This window comes from Zalophus californianus, chromosome 12 (genome assembly GCF_009762305.2).
Source record: "Zalophus californianus isolate mZalCal1 chromosome 12, mZalCal1.pri.v2, whole genome shotgun sequence".
Lineage (NCBI taxonomy): Eukaryota > Metazoa > Chordata > Mammalia > Carnivora > Otariidae > Zalophus > Zalophus californianus.
In genome coordinates, this window is record NC_045606.1 from 21019258 (window position 1) to 21045986 (window position 26729).

The following is a 26729-nucleotide window of genomic DNA, read 5'->3' on the forward strand; positions in this document are numbered from 1 at the left end:
GGCACCAAGGAAATCTGCACATTTGGGTATGGCTTGATTGTGAGGAGAGTGGTGAGAGATGATGCTTAAGAGGTACAGGACCAGGTCACGACGGGTGCAGAAGCCACATTCCATGAGGAATTTGCTTTCTGCCCTTTTGGCAATGGAAGGACACTCGGTATCATCAACTAGGCTGTAACAAGGTCAGATAGACAAGTTTTAGAGATGACTCTACCTGCTGGATAGACATAGGAATAATAGATGAACTAGAGACTAATTATGAATGGCGGCGTCCCTTATTGAGTTGTGTCCTTTCCACAGTGGGAAGAGTAGGTTTGCTGTTTCTCTGAGTCACCTGCAAGACAGATTTATAGAAATCTAGAGAGCTCAGAAAGTAAGCAGAGAAATCACTGAAATTCACTCCTCAGAGGTAGAAGAGCTTTTTAGGTTTGTAGAGGGTGAAGGGGTGTTACATTCTAAAAATCATGGAAACTCAGGAAGTTAATTGGCAAAAGCACAAACACATATAGTTAGGAACTTAGAAAGATGTTTGAGAGCTAATTTAAATGGGGGAAGCAAAGAGGAGAGCACAGTTATTTCAAACTGTATACACTTCTTATAATAATTAGAAAATAGTGAATAATGTATCATCCATGAATAAAAGTTGTTTAAGAAGTTATCTGGTAAGTGCATCTTAGAGAATGAGGAAATATATCATTTTTCCCTCTTCCAATATAAAGAGAACAGGGTTTACTAGTGAGGGAAATAGCTTACTAAAGTGATGGTATCTTTTTTTTTTAAGATTCATTTTTTTATTTTAGAGAGAGTGATTGGGGGTGAGGCAGATGGAGAATGAGAGAGGGAAACTCAAGCATACTCCACGCTGAGCATGAAGCCCCACACGGGGCTCGATGCAGGCTCCATGTGGGGCTCGATCTCACAACCCTGAAATCAGACCCGAGCTGAAACCTAGAGTTGAATGCCCAACTGACTACGCCACCCAGGTGCCCCTAATGTGATGATATCTTAAAGTATCTGTAAAAATATTTAATCTCCTATAACTTTTCTTAATGTCTAATTAAATAGGATGTTATTCATTCCCTTCCTACCCTGGAGGATCGTTGGAATATGAGGTTATATTTCCACATATGTGGGAAAATGTTTTCCTCTAGTTAGGAGAATTATCACCTACTAAGACCACAGTACCCACAGTTAGGACAGTTCAATCCATTGTTTAAGTTGCCTTAGTCACTGCCATATTTGCTGTTTAAAGGAAAAATGAGTCAGAGCAATGTTCCAGACAGTGTGCTTAGATGGTGGTTTATGACTCTTTCATTTGCCTGATGTTTGAAATTTTTAATTATGAGTACTGTATCCTGAGTGCCTATTATGTAGGCAATCTCCTGGAGCCCCCTCACTAGGATGTGCGATCCATGAAGCCCGAGATGCTATTTTGTTCATTGCTGAACCCTGGGGGTAGTAGATACTTGATAACTACTCACTGAATGAAGGAATAAATGCTGAGCTCTAGGGTTATTGAATGTGAATAAGACCTGTTCTCTACAGCCCAATTTGGAAGGGTAAGTATGGGTAATTGAAATATGGTGTGACTGGTGTAGTGTTGGAGGAAGAGAAGAAGGGATCTCTTAACTCAGCCTGCTCCACATGCAAGCATGCAAATGCATGCCTGTTCAAGGAACTTTAGGTAGCTTAATACTACTAAAATATACTATGAAAATGAGATGTCACTGAGTAATTCCATACCGTGCCAAGGAGCTTGGACTTGAACAAGTGGATGATGAAATAGCACTTTGTAGGGAAGTCACAGTCCTAGTTAGCCTCCCATTTTAGATAGATTATTTGGGTTGTTCTCTGGGGGACAGATCGGAAGGGAGAAAAACTAAAGGCAGGGAGACCAGTGGGAGGTCTTTCAGTAGTTAAATAAATGACAAAATTTTGAACTAGGTAGAGGCCAGAGCTAGCATGAAAAGAACATATTCAAGAATACTTTGGACATAAAACTGAAAGGACTTGATGATTGATTGGTTATGGGAGATCAGGACCTGGGGTGAAGGTGGAAGGATAAGAATGATTCCAAAGGGCACCTGGGTGGCTCAGTTGGTTAAGCGACTGCCTTCAGCTCAGGTAATGATCCTGGAGTCCCGGGATCGAGTCCCGCATCGGGCTCCCTGCTCAGCGGGGAGTCTGCTTCTCCCTCTGACCTTTCTCTCTCTCTCATTCTCTCTCTCAAATAAATAAATAAAATCTTTAAAAAAAAAAAAGAATGATTCCAAAAATCTGACTTTGGGTGGATGGAGGTCCTACCTCGAAAAAGAGAGGTAACAGGTTTTGGGTGAAAGCTGATTTCACTTTGATCAGACATAGTTAGAGTATCTTGCATGTTCAGGCCAAAGGCTTGGGAGAGAGATCTTGAAGGGAGATTCAGACATGGGAGTCATTAGCATGGAGGCGTGAATGTGGCCAAGATCCTCAGAGACTGTGGGGAGTGGGGAGAAATGTGCACCCATGAAGAATACATCAGAACACCAATATTTAAGGAGTGGGAATAAGATGACTCCATAGTGGAGAATAAAGAAAGAAGGTGAGAAAGGTTAGAAGAGAACCAGGTGAGTGTAGTCACATGAGGATTGAGGGAATATCCAACAGTGTTTAATAAAACATAGAAGCTAAATCAGGAAAGGACTGAAATTTAAACAAATATTTACTGTTAATTAAACAGATCCCTGCTTACCCTCCTGATATCGTCTCATGCCCCAGCTCCCCTCATTCCCTTTCTTCCAGCTCCACTGCCTTCCTTTAGCTCCTCAAACAAGTCAAAATCTTTCCTACCTCAGGACCTTTATACATGTTGTACCTTCTGCCTGGGATGCACCTCCTTCTATTCTTCACATGCCTAGGTAGGTAGATGCTGAGCATGTAATCACTGATGACTGTTAACAATAGAGAAAGCATCTTGGCATAAGTGAATAGTGCCTTTTAAGATTTCTTGAAATAATTTTATAATAAACATTGGTCATGCTCTCCATAATTATCAGAAAGTCACACTTCTCAGTCTGGGTCATTCTAAGGCAATATCAGTGGGTTTTATTTTGTTGATGCATTCTTTCTTTAAGAAAACATAAATCACATGGTGATCCTAATGTCTCTAGATTTTTTTTTCTAAACAGGTAAGAATTCTCTAGTTCCTAATATACTATACCTTAGTTCTGTCACATTACAGCATAGTTTCCCAGAGAGGTGGCCCTCTGGGAATTTAGATGGCCTCATAGTAATAATATCTCTTGAATCTTGAATTGCTGGTAGCACACAAATTATTTTCAAATGAAATTGCATAAAAAAACTCCAATTGAGTATTGGCATGTGGTTTCCATGTTAATTTTAATTGTATGTGTTATAAAGTGTAGTTGAAAATCTAGTGAGGGGGCTCCAGGAGATTGCCTACATTGCCTATCTCGAATATAACACACAATTAAAATCTCGAGATTTTAATTGTGTTATAAAGTGTAGTCGAAAATAGAAGAGATTTACCTCTACCTCCTCTCTATCCTTGCTGCCACTGCCATAGTTTAAGCACTCTTTCTTCTTACTAACTTCTCTTGCCTTAAGTACCACTGTCTTCCAAGCTGTTCTCCACTCGGCTGCAGAGTGATCCTTCTGCATGCAAATTGGAGCCTATTGCCTCCTTGCTCAGATTTCTTCAGGAGCTCCAGTGCTTACAGTATAAAGTCTAACCAAGGGGCACCTGGGTGGCTCAGTCATTAAGTGTCTGCCTTCGGCTCAGGTCATGATCCCAGGGTCCTGGGATCGAGCCCCACGTCGGGCTCCCTGCTCCGCGGGAAGCCTGCTTCTCCCTCTCCCACTCCCCCTGCTTGTGTTCCCTCTCTCACTGTGTCTCTCTCTGTCAAATTAAAAAAAAAAAAAAAGATTTAAAGTCTAACCAATCCAGTGTAGAGGTCCAATCTCTTCCTGAGGTGACCCCTACCTACCTCTACTGCCTCACTTCCACCAGATACCACTTTTCATTGTTAGCCCCACAGACACACAACTGACTCTCCTGAGCTTCTCAAACATGTCACACTCTCCTTGCCTTCCCATCTCTGCAAGTATTCCCTCTGCCTGAAACACCCTCTCCCCTTGTCCACCTAGTAAATTCTTGCTTATCCCTTGAGATTCAGCCATGTGAAGCTCTCCTGGAACTCCTGGGCAGACTTAGGATCTCTCTGTCTTGTTTCCACTGTACTTTACAATACCCCCCCCAAAGCCATTAGCTCATTATATTTTCGTATTTATTCCACACCTGTCTACCTACAACACTGTAAGCTTCCTGATGGTAAACGTTGGAGCAGCCCATCTTTGGGAAGCCTAGCATAATGTCTAGTACATAGAGGCACATAAAAGATTTGTTTTGTGAGTCAGTGGGTGAGTGAATGAATGAATCTCATGCCATTTCTTTCCTTTCAACCAAACACATAAGGCTTCTTTGGGGTGTACACTTTGTCAGCTATGCTGTGAACTGGAGTAGGAGTGCTTACAGCTGCATGTCTTAATCTGATGATACACTTTCAAGAGACCACCCATCTGCAAGGAACACACACATAAATAAGGCCTGAGGCTCAGTGAGGCAAAACCTCTAAAGCAAGAAACACATGAAATCACTTGGGATTCAATAAATAGAATGGGAGTTAAAAGCAAGCAGGGAAACTCAGAGGCAAATGAGTTTGCCATGGATTTTCAAAAGCACATAACAAGAAGTCTGCCCTGGTTATACTCTTTCATATCGAGATTGACCTTTTTTAAGTCCTTTCCAGGCCCTTCTCCTAGCTAGTGGCCTTCTATGAATCTGATGATACCATCATTAGCAATAGTGGTTTTCCTTACAGAGGCTACAGACAATTGTCTCCTGTTTCCAGCAAATTGCCTATTGGAAACATTGCAAAAAGAAGTGACCAACTTAAGCTTGTCATTTCCCTCAAGGAGAATCTTTGGTGCCAGAACCCTCCTCTTGACCTCCATCAGGTAGGAGGCAAGCAGTCTCAAGGCCAGTTGCTCTATTTCTAGGTAACAAAGATGCTGATTTTCTTTCGCTCCATTAATATATAGAGGACCTAGTTCCGTGTGTTGACCAAAGCCTGCTTTCCTTTAGACCTCTAGGTCAGTAAATTAGATCAGAGTGGTTAATACTTTAAAAATTATGATTACAAAATTCATACTAACAATCAAGTAAGTAGAAATAAAAATAATTGAGAAAAAGAAAGGTAAATTGTTTTTATAAAATTTTAATTGCTAACCATAGTTTAAAAGGGAAATTCACTTGTGAGGTTAAAATACATTCTGAAGGACTTTGTACAAGATAGCGTTATCAGTGATTTTAGAAAGAAGATGTGTTAATTGAGATAAAACATATTTCCAAGTATAAGTTTTGTTCTTATTCCTAAAAGAATGTGGTAAGCAGCACCAAACAGAGCCAATCTTTCAGAAAGGAATGTATGAAATATAAACACTAATTCACATAATTATGAAGGGACATATATTCTATCCAAGAATTCTGAGAGTATGCCAGAAAGATAAGAGAAAATTGGTTCCATAAAAACAGAGAGTTTTATGGACTACTCATTCATTCACAAATATTTATTCATTGTCGGGGCGCCTGGGGGGCTCAGCCATTACGCGTCTGCCTTCGGTTCAGGTCATGATCCCAGGGTCCTGGGATCGAGCCCCTCATCGGGCTCCCTGCTTGGCAGGAAGCCTGCTTCTCCCTCTCCCACTCCACCTGTTTGTGTTCCTTCTCTCGCTGTCTCTCTCTCTGTCAAATAAATAAATTAAAAAAAATCTTAAAAAAATATTTATTCATTGTCAACTCTGTATTAAACACCATGCAAGGTTCTGGGCGTACTACATTGACAGCCATAGTTCTGGTCTCAAGGTATAGTCTAGTGGCAAAACAATAACAAGAGTAACAACACTGCTTGGTTAAAAGTTACCAAAAGCATAAGTTCAAAGTGGGTGTTCACATCTTGTCTGGTGACACCACACTAGGATACCTTGGGCAAGTTCCTTAACCTCTCTGTGCCTCCATTTCCCTGTCTTTAAAACAGTGTTTATAATATACTTTCCTCAGAATGTTGTAAGGAGTAAATAAGATAATAAATGTAAACTGCTTAGCACAGTTCCTGGCACATGGTAAGCACTCAATGTATCTTAGCAATGATTTTTTCAAATTAAGACATATGAGGTATATTTGATGTGATGAGATATACACCTGGGTACATACGCTATATCTTGGCAGTATGGATAAGTGGAAAAGTGAGTGCTTATGTCTCTGTTGTCTATTTGTAGAGAAGTCAGGGGACACTTTTCAGCTTTTGAGGTGCAGCTGAAAGCTTCAGTAGGTGTTTGTGAGGTAAAGACGGACATTCACAGTGGAGAAAGAAGCAGGTGGGAAGGTGTGGAGACATGAGAGAGGGTTGTGTTGGGGGATCCACAGGTGACTTCGTCTTGTCATAGCATGGCCCAAGGAGATAGGGAATGAGGCTGGAGAAAGGTGGAGGGCAGAATGTGACTGGCTTTGGGTGCCCTGCAAAGTGATTCGGACTATGTCCTATATGCAACGGGAGCCACTGAAGAACTCTGAGTAGAACTCGTACGGCTAGAAATGAGGTGTTGGTAGTGGTGGCAGAAGGGACATGTATGAGAGATATTTAGGAAGTACATAGGTGGGGCTTGCTGATTGATTGGCTGGATTCGGAGAGCAGAGGGGATAGGAGGAAACATAGACAATGCTCAAGTTTTTACTTGGTCAACTGCAGACATGGTGGTACTGTTAACCAGAAAAAGAACCTAAGAGAGAGATTAGAACATTAATTCCATTTTAGACATGTTTGATTCCAGTACTAGGACACATCTCTCTACACCATGGGCCCCTTCAATCCTGAGTGACAAAAAGAAGACTTAGCCATTTGACTATTGAAATCACCATTTTTGTTTTGTTTTGTTCCTCAGTACGTCTGGCAAGGGATCTTAGGAATTAGGTATATTACAATTCAACCATTAACTGAAAGCAGATTTACACAAAGATTTTCAACAATCTCCCCCAAGTTCTATCCCTTCTATCACAACTTACATCCCATTTTTATCCTCAAAAAAAAGGGGGGGGGCAGCAAACATGTAGAAGAATGAAACTGGACCATTTTCTTACACCATACACAAAGATGAAATGGATGAAAGACCTCAATGTGAGACAGGAATCCATCAAAATCCTAGAGGAGAACACAGGCAGCAACCCCTGTGACCTCGGCTGCAGCAACTTCTTGCTAGATGTGTCTCCGAAGGCAAGGGAAACAAAAGCAAAAATGAACTATTGGGACTTCATCAAGATTAAAAAGCCTCTGCACAGCAAAGGAAACAGTCAACAAAACTAAAAGGCAACCTATGGAATGGGAGAAGATATTTGCAAATGACATATCAGATAAAGATATCTGATCCAAGATCTATAAAGAACTTCTCAAACTCAACACCCAAAAAACAAATAATCCAGTCAAGAAATGGGCAGAAGAGATGAACAGACATTTCTCCAAAGAAGACATCCAAATGGCCGACAGACACATGAAAAAATGCTCCACATCCTTAGCCATCAGGGAAATACAAATCAAAACCACAATGAGATACCACCTCACAGCAGTCAGAATGGCTAAAATTAACAAGACAGGAGACAACAAATGTTGGTGAGGATGCAGAGAAAGGGGAACCCTCTTTTTTTTTTAAGGATTTTATTTATTTATTTGACGGAGAGAGAGAGCACAAGCAGGCAGAGCAGCAGGCAGAGGGAGAGGGAGAAATAGGCCTCCCGCTGAGCAGGGAGCCCGATGCGGGGGCTCGATCCCAGGACCCTGGGATCATGACCTGAGCCGAAGGCAGATGCTCAACCAACAGAGCCACCCAGGCGCCCTGAAAGGGAAACCCTCTTACACTGCTGGTGGGAATGCAAGCTGGTACAGTTACTCTGGAAAACAGTATGGAGATTCCTCAAGGAGTTAAAAATAGAGCTACCCTATGACCCAGCAATTGCATTATTGGGTATTTACCCCAAAGATACAAAAGTAGTGATCCGAAGGGGCACATGTACCCCAATGTTCATATACACACACACACACACACACACACACACACACACACACACACACAATGCAATATTACTCAGCCATCAGAAAGGTATGAATACATACCATTTACATCGACATGGATGGAACTGGAGGGTATTATGCTGAGTGAAATAAGTCAATCAGAGAAAGACAATTATCATATTGTTTCACTCATATGTGGAATATAAGAAACAGCACAGAGGATCATAGGGGAAAGGAGGGAAAACTGAATGGGAAGTCATCAGAGAGGGAGAAAAACCATGAGAGATTTTTAACTGTAGGAAACAAACTGAGGGTTACTGGAGGGGAGGTGGGTGGGGGGATGGGGTAATTGGGTGATGGGCATTAAGGAGGGCACGTGATATGATGAGCACTGGGTGTTACACACAACTGATAAATTATTGAACACTACATCTGAAACTAATGATGTACTATATGTTGGCTAATTGAATTTAAATTTTAAAAAAGGGGGGCAACAAGAAAGGAGGCTTCTTATGTTTTCTGTCAGGGACCTTTTGTTCTTTTTAGATTTCTCATGATCTAAACCTCCAAAAAGTACATCAGAGTCCTCTGGACTCCTGGGTCTTCCATTGCATCTCATTTCATAGAATGTGTTTTCTAATATCCTATATTCAAATATCAAATATCTTAAGGTGTACAGGTCATATTTATAGGTTTCCCAGCCAGGGAAATCTAGGACCTATAACAAGAATCATAAAAGTTGCAAAATTCAGGGGAAAGAATAAAGTACTTAAATCAAAGAAAAGTCCATCATGAGCTATTCACCTTCATGCAGACTCCTTACTGAAACTGGCAGAAAAAGTAGGAAGAACCCACTAAAACTTTGTGGTTTCCAGTTTGAATACTAGTCCTCTGAAAGTAATGCTACTGAGTTTGAGGTGCTTATGGCACATTCAACTGTCTAATTATCAATTAGGAAAGATCCGGAGCTCAGGAAAGAGATCTGGGACAGATGTAGAGATGGTTGACGTGGCTGAAGCCACAGATGAGATAGGAGAAGAGAGGTCAAGTTCAAGCCTCTGGGAAACTTACTGGGTAGATTTGAAAGATGAACCTACAAAGGCAACTAGAAATGAACATCCAGACGAGTAGGTGAGGAAGGAGTTCAGACTGCTACCAAGGGAATCAAGGGAGGTGGTGTTTCAAAAAGCAGGAGATTGTCAGCAAGGTCAAACTTCACAGGTGGCTCTAGTAATATGAAGATAAGAAAGTATCAATTTTTGTAAAACAAAACTGCTCATCCATGTATATAGTTGTACATGGTAACATTCATAGCTCAGTATTTTGCTTGAATATTGGTGCTTGGTTCTACTAAAGTTCGTTTGGAACAGAGAGTAAAATGCCCAGAAGTGTGGGGGGTCTGTGTAAAGGAATTAGGCATGGTGTTAATGTGGTTTTTTTCTTTCTTTCTTTTTTTAAAGATTTATTTATTTATTTGAGAGTGAGAGAGAGACAGAGAGAATACAAGCAGGAGGAGAGGCAGGGCAGAGGAGAGAGAGAAGCAGACTCCCCGCTGAGCAGGGAGCCCGATGCGGGACTCGATCCCAGGACCTGGAGATCATGACCTGAGTCGGAGGCAGACGCTTAACCATCTGAGCCACCCAGGCGCCCACATGGTGTTAATGTTTTATATAATTCTTGGTAGATATACAAAAAGACGTAATAATGGACACATAGATTGTTTTTTCCAAATTATCCTAAATTATTTTTCACAAACATTGAGAAATTTCATGCATTTATTCATTCATTCTTTTCTTTGTCCTTTTCTTCTTTCTTTTGATACATAATTACCTAAGTCCTATCATATTTAAAGCAGAAATTCTAAGTTTGAGTGTGAAAACAGGAATAAGACAAACAGCCTGCCTGGACGTTGTTATAAGCTTTATCCCCCATCAATTTTTCTCTTCTTTTGAACAGGACATTTAGTTATTTTGGCCACTTGCTTTCCTCATGGGCTGTAGCAATTTTTATTGCTATTGGCATTAAAATAAATATACTCCTTTACCAATAGTGCCTGTTTTAACTTCACAAAAATAACTAGGAATTAAAACTTCATTGTTATTTGAATTTGCATTTTAAAAAATTCTAATATTAATAATTTTGTCCTATATATGCTGCTTATCATTGCAATTATATTTCATCTTATATGAATTTTCTGTTGAGATTCTTTACTCACTTATACATTGGGGTCTCAATACTTCTGCCAATTTGTACGAATTGCTTATAATAATAGAGTTATTAATCATTTGTCATATTTTCATATTTTCTCCATATCTTTACAGTGGTTTATCTCACTATTGTAGAAGAGAGATTTATTTTAGTATTTTAATTTGAAATCCTACAAGGTACTGCTTATAAAGTCTATTCAAGAAAAATGAATTAAAAGTTGAACAAACTATGAAATCTTATGTAATTTTATGTAGGTTTTTTCCAAGAAATTGTTTCTTTAATCATATGCAGGACAGATTATAAAGCTTATTTATGCTATTTACTCTTCTGGTGTGCTTGTATTAAAGTGCTGACAATTTCAAAATGAAACATACTATTAATAAGGATGATTTGTAGCAATGTGGCTGTCAGACAAATTACATTGTATTTTATTCTAAATGCCAATATTCCTAGACCATCTTTCCAAACTTTTTCTAAAAGCAGTATCTCAGAAAAAAAGCCACCTGCAAGTTTTAAAGAAAAAATTACTCGCAGAATGTTAAGCTTTGTTTCATAAGGTTTCATCCACATCAGTTTCATTTATAAAACATGTTTTGTTTATTTTTAAATTATGACTAAATGTTCAGTCTTATAATAAAGCAAAATATTGGTGTTTTTGTTTTCCTCGGTGTGTTGTCTTTAGCCAACAAGTAACATAATCGCACCAACCAAAACAGTAACTTTATCTTGTATATGTGCTCAGCAGAATTTGGGGAAATTAAAGATTGTTAACGTAACACAAAAAATTAACTGCAATAATTGTTATGTCTAAAATAATCATATTTTATTCAAGATACCTCCCAAATATTCAGCAAAACTGAAGAGAAATGATGGTAGAAAAGATAGAAAAGAGCTAATAAATACAGAAGGAAGGGTAGAATGAGAAAAATCAGCATTTTGCAACTCCCAGTGAAATAACTGATTTAGGCAAGGATCACCAATTAATGCTAAAACCATTAACTAAAAGGTTTTTGGGAAACAGTATTCTTGTGGTCTCAAAGAATCACCCCACAGATTATTTATTAAATAAAAAGTAAAAATACACTCTAATGAAAGATCTATAGTTACTACCTGAATCAAGTGAGTAAGAGCATCACCAATAATGAGACACCTCACATATGTGCCTCCTAAAGGGATGCAACAGCACCTAGGTAGTATTCTTGCAGAATTTTTTTTACCTATAATCTAATCATAAGGAACAATCAGACAAATCCAGAATGTGAGACATTCTATGTAAGGAGTGACCCGGGATCTTTAAAAGTCAATGTCTTAAAAGACAAAATTTAAAGAAAAGAAAAAAGGCTAAAGACACGTGACAACTAAATGCAATGAATGAACTTTGACTGGGTCCTGGGATTAAAAAAAAAATACTGGCTTTATATTAGATAGTATAGTGTTACTGTTAATTTTAAGTATTATAATACTGTATATATTATACTGTATACACAGGAAAATGCCCTTATTCCCAAAGAGATACAAAGAGAATATTTAGGAGTAAAGCATCATGATATCTGAAACTTATTTTCAAACGGTTCAGGGAAATTTATAACATATATATATTATATTTCATATTTATACATATATATGAAATATATAACAATTGCAAATATCTATGCATTCAACATAGGTGCACCTAAATATATAAAGCTAAACAGACATAAAGGGAGAAATTGACAATAATACAATAACACAATACAACAATAGTAGGAGACTTTAACATCACTTACATCAGTGGATAGATCATCCAGACAGAAAATCAACAAGGAAACAATGGCTGTGAATAAGACTAGATGGACTTAACAGATATATATAGAACATTCCATCCCCAAACAGCAGAATACATGTTCTTTTCAAATGCACATAGAACATTCTCTAGGATAGATCACATGTTAGGCCACAAAACAAGTCTCAATAAAATTAAGAAGATTGAATTCATATCAAGCATCTTTTCTGAATACAATTACAAGAAAATTATAAGGAAAAATTATAAGAAAAAATCAATTACAAGAAAAAAAAAACTAAAAAAACCCCACAACACATGGAGACTAAACAACATGCTACTAAACAACCAGTGGGTCAATGAAGAAGAGAAAATTAAAAAATACATGGAGACAAATGAGAATGCAAACACAACAGTCCAAAATCTTTGGGATGCAGCAAAAGTAGTTCTAAGAGGGAAGTTTATAGTGATAACAGGCATACGTAAAAACAAGAAAAATCTCAAATAAACAATCTACACTTACACCTAAAAGAATGAGACCAAGAAGAACAAAGCCCAAAGTTAGTTAAAGGAAGGACATAATAAAGAATAGAGTGGAGATAAATGGGAAATAAATGAAATAGAAACAAAAAAAAATAGAAAAGATGAATGAAACCAAGAGCTGGTTCTTTGAAAAGATAACCAAAATTGATGAACTTTTAGCTAGGCACATCAAGAGAGAAAGAGGAGTAAAATATTTTCAGAAATGAAAGAGAAGAAAGAGGAACCAACAAAATAGATATAAGAGAATACTATGAAAAATTATATGTCAAGATATTGGACAACTTAGAAGAAATGGATAGAAAGTTACAATCTTCCAAAACAGAATGAGGATGAAATAGAAACTTTGAACAGACTAATTATGACCTGATTTGGTTTTACCAAAACTGATTTGGTAATCAAAAAACTCCCAACAAACAAAAGTCCAAGAAAAGATGGCATCACAGATGAATTCTACCAAACAAACAAACAAACAAAAAACACCTATTCTTCTCAAACTATTCCGAAAATAGAAGGGGAAGGAAGACTTCCAAATTCATTCTATGAGGCCACTATTACCCTGATACCAAAACCAGACAAAGACACTACAAGAAAAAAAAAAAAGAAAGAAAGAAAGAGAAAGAAAAGAAAAGAAAACTATTGGCTAATATCACTGATGAACATAGATGTAAAAATCCTTAACAAAATATTAGCAACCTAAGTTCAAAGATACATTTATACCAGGGATGCAAGGATGGTTTAATATTTGCAAATCAATCAACAAGATATATCACATTTACAAGAGGAAGGATAAAATCCATATGATCATCGCAATAAATGCAGAAAAGCCTTTGACAAAATACATCTGTTCATCATAAAAATTTTCAACAATGTGAGTTTAGAGGGAACATATCTCAACATAATAAAGGCCATATATGACAAACCTACAGCAGTCATCATATTCCATGGTGAAAAACTGCAAGCTTTTCCTCTAAGATGAGGAACAAGACAAGGATGTCCACTCCCACCAATTTTATTCAACAGAGTACTGGAAGACCTAGCCATAGCCATTAGACAAGAAAAAGAAATAGAAGGTATCCAAATTGGTAAGGAATATATATAATATAATATAATATAATATAATATAATATAATATAATATATATATAAAACCTAAAGATTCCACTCAAAAATTATTAGAAGTAATAAATGAATTGAATAAAGTTGCAGGATACAAAATTAATATACAGAAAGCTATTGTGCTTCTATAGACTAATAATGAAGTAGCAGAAAGAGAAATTAAGAAAACAATCCTGTTTACAATTGCACCAAAAAGAATGAAATACCTGGGAATAAATTCAACCAAGGAAGTGAAAGACCTGTACTCTGGAAACTATAAGACAATGATAAAAGAAACTGAAGATGACACAAACAAATGGGAAGGTATGCCATGGTCATGGATTAGAAGAATTAATATTGTCAAAATATCCACATTATCCAAAGCAATCTCTAGATTCAATGCAATCCCTATCAAGGTACCAAGGGTATTTTTCAAAGAACTAGAACAAATAATCCTACAATTTGGAACAACAAAAGACCCTGAATCGCCAAAGCCAATCTTGAGAAAGAATGAAGCTGGAGTTATCACAATCCCAGATTTCAAGATATACTACAAAGTTACAGTAAGCGAAAGAGTATGATTCTTGCACAAAAATAGACACAGTGATCAATGGAACAGGATGGAGAGCCCAGAAGTAAACTTACACTTATATGGTAATTAATTCATGACAAAGGAGCAAGACTGTACTATGGGGAAGTTGGGAAAACTGAGCAGCTACACAAAAGGCAAAAGAATGAAATTGGATCACTTTCTTACACCATATGTAAAAATAAACTCAAAATGGATTAAAGACTTAAATGTGAGACCTGAAACCTTAAAACTTCTGAAAGAAAACATAGGCGGTAATCATCTCTTGGACATCAGCCTTAGAAACATATTTATGAATATGTTTCCTCAGGTTAGAGAAACAAAAGCAAAAATAAACTGTTGGGACTACACCAAAATAAAAAGCTTTGGGGAGCAAAGGAAACCATGAACAAAACAAAAGTCCACTTAGAGAACGAGAGAAGATATTTGCAAATGATATATCCGATAGGGGGTTAATATCCAAAATATATAAAGAACTTATACAACTCAACATCAAAAAAAACTAATGAATCCAATGGAAAAATGGGCAGAGGACTTGAATAGACATTTTTCCAAAGAAACATACAGATGGCTAACAGATATATGAAAAGATGATCAACATTACTAATCACCAGGGAAATGCAAACAAAAACCACAATGAGATTATCACCTCACTCGTATCAGAATGGCTAGTATCAAAAAGAAAAGAAATAATAAGTATTGGCAAGGATGTGGAAAAAAGAGAACTCTTCTGCACTGTTGGTGGGAATGTAAATTGGTACAGCCACTGTGGGAAATACTGTGGAGTTTCCTCAAAAAATTAAAAAGAGAAATACCATGCAATCCAGCAATTTCACTATTGGATATTTACTCAAAGAAAATGAAAACATTACTTGAAAAGATATGTACCCCTATATTTACCTCAGCATTATTTACAATAGCCAAGATACGGAAGCAACCCAAGTATTCATCAATAGATGAATGGATAAAGAATGTTACACACACAGTGGAATACACACACACACACACACGCACACACACACACACACACACACAATGGAATATTATTCAGCTATAAAAAAAAAATGAGCTCTTGCCATTTGTGACAACATGGATGGACCTAGAAGGTATTATACTAAGTGAAATAAGTCAGATAAAGAAAGACAAATACCATACAATTTCACTTATATGTAGAGTCTTAAAAATAAAACAAATTAACAAAAAAAACACAAACACAAATACAGAGAAAAAACCGGTGGTTTGTTCAGAGAGGAGAGAGGTGGGGGGGATGGGCAAATTAGGTGAAGGGAACTTAGAGGTACAAACTTCCAGTTTAAAAAAAAATGCTTCAAGAAAATTTATTATATATATACTTAAAATATATGTACTATGTATATGATATGTATACATATAAAACTGTATTCACAGATATATTAATAAAATGATGCATATTCATACACACATTAATTAAGCAAATGTAGCAAATGATTACAATTGGTGAGTTTAGGTAAAGCGTATATAGGTGTATGACTCAGTTATATGCTAAGTACACACACACGCGCACCATTCCAACATTTGGTAACTAGTTCATTGCTTGAGTCTAACTACATCACCTAAATCATTCCAGATGTAAAATTGGGGTGGGGGGAATGGTTTTCAGGGATTTGTTTGCTCTGAAATGTCTTGTGTACGTGGAGCTGTTCCTGGCAGTGTTCAGTGTTCCCTCTCACTACTTCCAGGGACCCCAAACTGAACAACTTCCCAAACAACTCACACATTTCTAATGAAGTCTTTGTTCATGCCATTTTCTCAGCCTGAAACACTATTCTTATTATTTTGCTTGTCAAAATCTCACTCAGTCTTTGAGGCTTAATTCAAATTCCCCTTTTTCCATGGAAGTCTTTTCTAGACTGCCAGGCCCTGCTCTGTGGTCCCCATACCTCTCTTAAAACACATGCTCCTTCTTTTTTGCATTATGCTCACTTACGTATCAACTCATATTCCTTAAAGGGGGAAAAGCTTTGTTTAACACTGTTGCATAGAATGAAGTTCAAATTCCTTAGAATAATGTACAAGGCTCTTGGGACTTAGTGCCTACTTTCTTTTGAGTCTTAGGTCTTGACACTCCCTTCAGTGGACCTGATACCAGAGCTGGTATATATAAGCCAATTACTAGGAATTTCTAAGCCCCTCAGATCCAGATCCCTCAGTTCCACAGCCCATGAGGGAGTAAACTGCTCTTTCGGATTCTCGTGAGCTCCTGGGGCCTTGCATTCTCATACAACCTGCAATCCTGCTGACCACACCAGTTGCTTTCCTCTGTGCTTCACCTGGTAACAACTTATTCCCTTCCTATACTTTGGGAAAATAAACCAAAACCTTTCCAGCAAAACGTTCATGAGTTTGGCCGACTTTTGAAGGAGCTTAAGGAGGATTGACATTTTCTTGGTTACAACTTCCCTAAAAAGTAAGCATCCCTCTGCCCTTTGCCCCACTGAGGCCCAGTCACTCCCTTTTGTGGGTTCCTCATCCCTCCTGATTTTGGTTTTATCTTCCCACTCTCCTCTTTCCATCCCTCCTAGAAGTAAAAGTTTGGCACCCCTAGGACTTTGATCCCAAGCCCTTAACAAATGTTTCAGAGAACACCTAATTTGGGGCATTTATGAATCTCACAGTGCCAAGTAGAACATCTCACCTAGCTGGCTCTGATATTCTTTAGGTCATGAATCTGAAAAGCTTCTGAGGCAAAAAAAAAAAAAAAAAAAAAACATTGAAAAATGAATCCTGTTGACTGGAATAGTGTATTTCACTTGTCCTGAGAAGCTGGCATCCCGTACTAGCACCACACAGGCTTCCGTGGAGGTCCTACCTCCTCCAGCTGGCTTAGATTTGCTGCTGCTCAGTTAGAGTTGTGTTTATTTACAGCAGCAAGGCCCTGTGATAACTCGTCCAGCACATTAGCATCTCTTGCTCCCTGTTTTGCTAATCCATTGGCCATCCAGGTCTGAGAAACTTCTGTGTTCGTCTTGGACTGAAGGATGCTGTAGGAATATTTCTGATATGTATTTAGCTATACAATTACTACATCAGTCATTTTTTACAAACATCTTTATTGAGATATGATTTACATAGTATAAAACTCAATAAATCAAAGGGTACAATTTAGCGGGTTTTAGTATCTTGATGATCGTGTTATGCAATCATCACCACAATCAAATTCCAGAACATTTCCATCACTTCACAATGAAGCTCCCTCCCTGTAAGCAGTCACTCCCTAGCCCCGACCCACTGTTCAGCCCAGACACTAGGCAGCCACTAATCTGCTTTCTGGTTTATTCTGGGCTTTTCAAATAAGTGAATCATGCAATTTGTGGCCTTTTGGATTTGGTTTCTTTTATTCAGCATAATGTTTTAAATGTTCATCTGTATAGTAGTATGCATCATGCTTTATTATTGCTGAATAATATCCCATTATATGGATATAACACATGTTATTTATCCTTTAACCAGTTGATGGACATTTGGCTTGTTTCATTTTTTCTATTATGAATAATGCTGCTATGGAACATTCGAGTACAAGTTTTTTTGTGTTGACATGTTTTTTTTCATTTCTCTTGGGTATATATCTAGGAGTGGAATTGCTGGGTCATATGGTAACTTTATGTTTAATTTTTTTAAAAAAGATTTTATTTATTTGACAGAGAGAGACACAGTGAGAGAGGGAACACAAGCAGGGGGAGTGGGAAAGGGAGAAGCAGACTTCCCGAGGAGCAGGGAGCCCGATGCGGGGCTCAATCCCAGGGCCCTGGGATCATGACCCGAGCCGAAGGCAAACGCTCAATGACCGAGCCACCCAGGCGCCCCTGTTTAATTTTTTGAAGAACTGCCAGACTGGATTTTCCAGAGTGACTGGACCATTTTACATTCCCATAAGCAATGAATGAGAGTTTTAATTTCTTCATATCCTCACTAACACTTTTATTATCTGTCTTTTTTAAGTATAACCATCATCATAACTTGGCAGTGATATCTCATTGTGGTTTTGATTTGCATTTACCAATGGCTAATTATGTTTATTAATTAACTTTGGGGCCGTATGTTTTAATGAACCATGTAGTGATGAAATATAAAATTCTATTTTAATATTAACTTTTAGTAATCTTGAATAAAGTAGTAAAGAGAACACAGACAAATGTCATACTTAGCAAGTGTACCTCATTTCCAGTTCATCTTTAAAAATTCTAACTTGACGGCCCCCTCCCGGCCCTTTTGGGCCCTACGGGATGTGGCACCCACGCTGTGATGGCTTCCCGCCGAGGGAATGAGTTTGCTTTTACAGACTTCTGAGGGCTTCTAGTTTCAGCTCCATCATGTAAAGAACTTGAAAGTCATCACTCCCATCCTTACAACAAGAACAAAGCTGAACAAACTTAAGCATCAATGACTTTTCTTGGACTTATCAGGGAATTGAGGTTGCAGGCAAACTGCCCTCCAAAATCTGGAGAGACCGGTAAATACAGAGAATCACAGCCAACATCAGCTTACCTGAAACAGAAGCCTCTGGAACATCTGAAGCTGGTAGGAACATCTAAATGGTAACTCTGACAAATTGTTCATAGTGAAGTGTGGACTTGTGTGACAGTGAGAAACTCCTGGGGGCTGCAGTCTTTGGGGGGACCCCACATTTCCATGGATTTGTACCTCTAGGAACCTCACCAGGTTCTGAAGCCAAAACTCCTCATGTTTCTGGCAGAGGAGGGGAAAATAAACCATTTTGAAACACACCCAGGACCTTCTCCATAACAAAGGCCTACTTTACAAAGGAAAAGATTTAGCCAGAGACTTATGGGGGGGTGGGCGGAGATGAGAAGTTACCTAACTCTCCCTTCTTAACTTTCCTGTCTCTCTTAAGGTGGGGTAGGGGAAAGGTTGAGAAACCCTTGTGAAAGTCATAGCCCAAGGACAGGGGCCCACCAAAAGACAAAAACTTAATCATAGGTTTATAGGATGTTCCTTTCCCCCTACACCTTACCACCACCCTACCCCTCCAATATAATCATAGTGGATTACAGTTTAAAGAGCTGCAAGGTGCAATCTCCATATAAGAAGTTTTAAGGAAAAATTTTAAAACAAAAATACCAGAAGAAATTGAAGCCTCTGAGACCTACGGGTACAGAAGACATTAAACATAGCTTAGTCTTAGGAGATTAACACAAAACTTCACAGTAAAAGCCAATTCACCTCAGTTCTTACTACCTGATATATCATATCTGGCTTTCATCAAAAAATTGCAAGGGCTATTAATAGGCAAGAGAGAAACATAGTCTAAAGAGACAAAGCAAGGATTAGAACCAGACTCATATGACATAGATTCTGTAAATGATCAGATAGGGAATTTAAAATAAGTATGATTAATATGGCAAGGGGCTTAATGGAAGAAGCTGACAACATGCAAGAACAGATGGGTAATGTAACCAGAGACATGGAAACTCTAAGAAAGAATCAAAAGAAAATGCCAGGAATAAAAAACACTGTAATGAAGATGATGAATGCCTTTGATGGGCTTGTCAGTAGACTGGACATGGTCCCAAGGAAAGAATCAGTGAGTATGAAGATACATCAATAGAAACTTCCCAAACTGAAATGCAAAGAAAAAACAGAATGAAAAAAAAAAAAAAAAGAACAGGAAAAATCTGTGGGGCAATTTCGAAAGATGTAATATACACTAGTTGGAATACCAGAAGGAAAAGAGAAAGAGAATGAAGCAGAAGAAATATTTGAAGTAATAATGGCTTTTTCCAAAATTAATGACAGACACCAAACCACAGATGCAGTAAGCTCAGAGAAAACCAAGCAAAATAAACGCCAAAAAATCTACATCTAGGTATATCATATTCAAACTCAAAAAAAAAAAAAAAAAAAATGAAAAAAATCTTGAAAGAAGCCAGAGAGAAAATAAACACCTTATCTGTAGAAAACTATTCTGTGAAGGGGAGGTAGGAGTCAGAAGGAGCCTAAGACAGGAGAAAAAGGCCAAGTCCAACTTAATGAGAAATGCTTTATTAAAGGAACTTAAAACAGAAGCCTGAGTGGGTACCCACAAGACAAGTATATCTCTGCAACTCCACCTCCCTTAAAACCTTGTATAGCCCTAGAGGCTGGGAGTACTGCTAGGGGACTACCCAAGGGGAGAATATAGAAGACTTGGTGTGTCAGGGAGCCTCGGCGGCTCAGGCTGTTGAGCATCCGAGTCGAGTGCTGATTTCGGCTCAGGTCATGATCTTAGGGTTGTGGGATCAAGCGCTGAGTTGGGTTCTGTGCTCAGTGTGGAATCTACTAGAGATTCTCTCTCTCCATCTCCTTCTGCCCCTCTCTCCAATTGCAATAAATAAATAAATATCTTAAAAAAAATTCTAACTTGACTACATAAAAGTAAAAAAAAAAAAAAGAAAAGGGTGAAAACTCCAGAGATAGTTTCATAGGACAAATTCCCCATAGGCTAATAAAACACACTTAGAGATTATCAGGTATAGGGCAATGAGACAAGCCTTGCATCTCTTATTATTTTTGTTTAAACAATTTGGTTTCTGTTGGGGGAATATCTAAACTCCAATTCTTCTAACATGAATAAAATAGCATCCACATCTGGAACCTAGACCACATGAGCTGGCTCCAGAGGGCTTAGTAATTTTTTGTTTTGAAACAAGGAGGCAGAAAACATAATGTGTTCCTAAAATTTTTAAAATGAATGGAGTGATTTTATTTTTGGATGGTGTACCAAACCGTTAAATGAAATTAGAAATTGCAATTTAACCTGTGGCTTCAATTAAGTAAATTGTCAAGCACTTCTTTCCTTGACCTGGATTTTTTTTTTTTTTAATAAAAAGACCTAATAAATGCATCAGTGAAGAAAACAGGATATAATATTTTCATAACCCATTTTCAATTGTCCAAATGCTGTATTTAAGACCAATAAATGTAAACCAGTCCTACAAATAAAATTTTAAAAGGACAAACCAATGTACCATTTCTGATATTTTCCCTGCCTGGCAGCTCTGAGACCATAGAAGAGAGGCAATTGCTCTTGTCCACCTCATAGGAAGTGTAATAAAAGTGATCCTGAATGCAAAGACAGAAGAATGACATCTATAAGGTATATTAGTCAGTTCCCCCAGTTTAGTGGGGAAAGTACTGAGAAATGGAGCAGCAGAACCACATATGAAAAAATTTAAGAACTAAAAAGTGCATTTTTTTAAATAAAAAGAAACAAAGCTTTTAAACAGAAAAAGTGGGCTATTAATGAATGATTATATGTCTGTGGGCTTTTATATAAAGATTTGTTCCCTTTCTAAGCACTTAAGCATAATAAAATGAGCTAAAGATTTCAGATTTTTAGGTTAGGCATAAATAAAAATTTACTAACAAATAGATTAATTAGCCACATGAACTGTCTTCAAAATAAAGTTTTAAGTTTAGAGGTCTTTAAGATTTGTTTATATTGATTCAGATTATATGTACCTGGGCACAGGAAACAAGATAAGGAATTTTCTGGCTCTGGGATTCTGTCACACTTTTTTTTTTTCTTCTTCCTGTGCTAAATTCTGGGGTAGGAGGAGGAGAAATGAAAAAGTAGCCAATGCCCTCTTTTTTTGTATTTCTATTTTTAAAAATTTGAATTCCAGTATAGTTAACATACAGTTTTATATTAGTTTCAGGTGTACATTATAGTGATTCAACAATTCCATACATCACCCAGTGCTCATCACAAGTGCACTTCTAAATCCTATCACCGATTTCACCCATCCCCCACCTACCCTCCGGTAATCAGTGTGTTTTCTATAGTTAAAGTCTGTTTCTTGGTTTCTCTCCCTTTTTTTTCCTTTGCTTTTTTCTTTCTTTCTTTCTTTTTTTATTTAAGATTTTATTTATTTATTTGAGAGAGAGAGAGGGAGAATACAAGCGGGGAGGAGAGGCTGAGGAAGGGAGAGAAGCAGACTCCCCGCTGAGCAGGGAGCCCAACATGGGGCTCCATCCCAGGACCCCAGGATCATGACCACAGCCGAAGGCAGCTGCTTAACTGACTGAGCCACCCAGGCGCCCCTGCTTGTTTGTTTCGTAAATTCTACATATGAGTGATACCATATAGTATTTGTCTTTCTCTGACTGACTTATTTTGCTTAGCATTATACTCTCTAGATCCATTCATCGTGTTGCAAATAGCAAGATTCCATTCTTTTTTATTATATATATATTATATATATATAGTAAATATATATATATATATCTTCTTTATCCATCCATTTATCGATGGACAGGCTGCTTCCATTATTTGGCTATTGTAAATAATGCCACTATATATATACGAATGCATGTATCCCTAATTAGTGTTTTTGTATTCTTTGGATAAATACCCAGTACTGCAATTGCTGGATCATAGGGCAGTCCTATTTTTAACTTTTTGAGCAACCTCCATGCTGTTTTCCACAGTGACTGCACCAGTTTGTATTCCCATCAACAGGGCAAGAGGATTCCTTTTTCTCCGCATCCTCACCAACACTTGTTGTTTCTTATGTTTTTGATTGTAGCCATTTTGACAGGTGTGAGGTGATATCTCATTGTAGTGCTGATTTGCATTTCCCTGATGATGAGTGATGGTGAGCATCTTTCCATGTGTCTGTTGGCCATCTGGATGTCTTCTTTGGAGAAATATTGTTCATGTCTTCTGCCCATTTTTAAATTGGATTATTCATCTTTTAGGTGTTGAGTTGTATAAGTTCTTTATATCTTTTGGATATTAACCCTTTATTGGCCAAGTCATTTGCAAATATCTTCTCCCATTCAGTAGGTTGCCTTTTAGTTTTGTTGGTTGTTTTCTTTGCTGTGAAGCTGTTTATTTTGATGTATTCCTGATAGTTTATTTTTGCTCTTCTTTCCCTTGCCTCAGGAGGATTCTGTCATACTTTTTACAAAACATTAGAGAAAACCTGAAATTTTATTTAATAATGTTGCCTAACCAAAGTGATTTTATAATTTAAGTGTAAAGAAATATAAGATAGAAGCTATTTTTTTAGTTTACATAAATGGTTATTTATTAGAAATATATTGTCTGTAATAAATTATAATCACAAAGTGATCTTTATATTACATATTTTTAGGGTTTGATGATACTTTCCAGACATAAAAAATTAAAGGAACTTTCTCTATCTGAGTGTTATAAAATCACCGATGTCGGAATTCAGGTAAGATAATTAAGGTCCTCTATTAAAGAATTATGATTAAAAATTAAGCACAAACTGAATAAACTTTGTAGTCACAGTAGAAAAAAATAAGTGGATTGGAAATGTAATAACTCGTATGTGATCTTGGTTAAGACAAAATAAATTCCTAGACTTTAGACAGGCCTCCACAGCTTAAGGTGACTAAGAGAATTTGTTTTCTCATTTTTCCTATCTACTCTCCCATCCCAATGTTAGACTCATGGGATAAATAAGGTAGGTAGACATTTTACTTGGAGAATAATGAAATGCAATGTGGTAAAAGTCTTCTCATATAAAGAAAATATTCTGTAGATAAAAATGTTATATAATCTAACCATGAAAATTGGGAGAGTTTGAAAAATTATACCAGGTACTTAACAATTACGAACTTCAGATACTCAAACACAGGGTAGTATATTTTACCATAACAGAAAGCATGAGCTAAGTAATTGGATAGGATAAGTGATTATGTGCTCAACTGGTACTTTAAGAGCTCAGGACAAAGGCAAATTTCCTAGATCAAGTCTTGAGGGATGTGCTAGAAGCCATAAAATAGCTATTGTGAGCAAGCCTCAATGTAATGTTTATTACAACATTAAGCATCTCAATGTGCTGTTAAAAGAAGAAAAACCACAGTCATAGGTCCATACATGTATTGAACCAGGACAACATCTGCTAACCTGTTAGTAAATCATAGAAAGTAACATTGTTAAAGAGAACCTGTAACCTAGGAATGTGCAAACTGAAGACACTGGAAGCTCCATTTAATGTGTCCTGAGAGTTGAAAACCCCAACCACTTATAAAAACTCAGGGCTAACCTAGGAAAAAAAATCTTTTTACAGAAATTCTTACTGAGATAAAAGGATTTATTCCACAAGTGGAAAGATAACGCAAGTTGATAGCTGAGAATTCTACAGAGCACCACAAACTTGAAGCTCTCTTCTGTGCATTTGAAATGGACATTACAGGAACATGACTCATAGAAGAGTGTTAAAATATTATATAAATGGTGAGCTATAGAGGATGCTGGGTCAAATGGTGCTCTAGACTTTAGCACAGAATTCTAGAGTTGTGCAGCTGATGGAATCCTAGAACCATCTAAACCAACTCCCCAATTTTACAGGGGAGGAAATCAAGGCGGAGAGAGCTTAATGACTGTCCAAAGTCCTGTACCTTCCTCAGTAAGCCAATCTAACTACAGTTTTATGGAAATAAAGAGTGGAAATGGAGAATTGCTATTCTAAATGGTTGATTGACAACATGGCTTAGTGGAAAAAAATTGTTTTCAAATTACTTTTGCTGTACTTTGTTATATCTGGGCAATTAGTGGTATGTAAGGAAAAAAAATGTAAGAGATTAAGAAATCTCTTTTAAAAAAAAAAAAAAGAAAGAAATCTCTTTTAAGAGGCACTGGTGTAAAGCAATGTCATTTTCTCCCACCTATAGATTCTGGGTACTAAGGTTCTAACAAGTCCCCAAGGAATCTGTCTAGTAGTGTATTCAATTGTATACAGAGTTTTAAAGGGGCACCTGGGTGGCTCAGTCGTTAAGCGTCTGCCTTCGGCTCAGGTCATGATCCCAGGGTCCTGGGATCGAGCCCCGCATCAGGCTCCCTGCTCAGTGGGGAGCCTGCTTCTCCCTCTCTCACTCCCCTGCTTGTGTTCCCTCTCTCGCTGTGTCTCTCCCTGTAAAATAAATAAATAAAATCTTTAAAAAAAAAAAAAGAGTTTAAAAGAAGAAATAGTATCCTTCAAAGCAAAAATTCCAGAGAGGACTAACAACTTCCATATAGGACAAGATTTTAACTCTACAATACCAAAAGGGGTTATAAAACATTTAGATGCCTGAAATCTACTAGGAGAAAAGCTAAAATGTTCTTCTAAGGTTAAACAACGATTTACCTACTGCAGTTCATTTAAAAGTTAAACATACATTTACATAAAACTTTATCCATGAATATGATCTAGTCAGGCTTTCAAAAGGTCTTTGACAAGGTGATAGAACAAAAGTTATTAAAATAAACAGTTAAATGTTAATAATTCTAATATTGGGTTATAGTTCTTATATGGTGATCAATTACATTTGACCATTAACCACAAATCATTAAGAAGGACTGAAACCTACCACAGTGATGACATGGCCTCTTAATATACACCACTGACTAACTAATTTTTAAAACATTTCTTGGGATGAGAAAGTACTGATCAAAATATGAGGTTAAGTATTAGGAGTGCTTTCTGTCATTTCTCTTTGACTTTATGGGTTCCAGGTGCTCTTAGATTTTAGATAAAAGCATTTTTCCATATGCTAATTACACATTCATACAGATGAGTGAAAAAAATGTAATCTTTTAAAAACTGATATTTTTGGGCGCCTGGGTGGCTCAGATGGTTGGGCGTCTGCCTTCGGCTCAGGTCATGATCCCAGGGTCCTGGGATTGAGTCCCGCATCGGGCTCCCTGCTCCTTGGGAGCCTGCTTCTCCCTCTGCCTCTCTCTCTCTCTCTGTCTCTCATGAATAAATAAATAAAATCTTAAAAAAAATAAAAAAATAAAAAAATAAAAACTGATATTTTTTTCAGTGATTTAAAAGAGAAAATAAAAATGGGGAATAGAGGAGCATGGGAATTATAATATTATTTAATTATTAGTTACACAAGATCAGCTATTCTATTCAAGTTCTTTTTCTCTTTCTCATCGTCTCATTTTCTCCTCCCTGCTTTTGTGGTGTGTGTGTGTGTGTGTGTGTGTGTGTGTGTGTGTGTGTGTGTGTGTGTGTGTGTGGTGGCTGTTAACCAGTTTTACCTTTCTAAGGTTCCCAGGTTCACACTTCTAGGCATATGATAATCTTTCTCCTCTATGCCTCCTCCAGCCCAATTGTTAAGTCCAAAAAGAGATGAGACAAGGAAGGTGAGAGGAGAAAATGACACATAAACCATTTTCACAATTTCTTATTTTGACTTACAAAAGAGAAGGGAGTCAAATAAGGTGATTGCATTGAGATATTTAGATTATCTGTAATTTATCAGGAATTCACTTTCTTGTTACTTCTCAAAGGTAAATATAGGAGATTCTGTTTTTAGCACAAGACATTGAAACTTATATTCAGCATGATGATTTAAGAAAAAAATGAGATAAACATTTTTACCCTGGTTAGGTTTTGCAAGAGTCATGACCATAA

The 26729-nt window shown here is 37.3% G+C and overlaps 1 protein-coding gene across 1 annotated transcript in view; it reads left to right on the plus strand.

The window, feature by feature from the left end:
• Positions 1-26729, plus strand: part of FBXL13 (F-box and leucine rich repeat protein 13) — a 248449-nt gene that overhangs the window by 194965 nt on the left and 26755 nt on the right. Inside the window, exon 18 of the mRNA XM_027573273.2 lies at positions 23448-23531. Coding sequence (XP_027429074.2) covers positions 23448-23531 — 84 coding nt within the window. The remainder of the gene's footprint in view (positions 1-23447; positions 23532-26729) is intronic.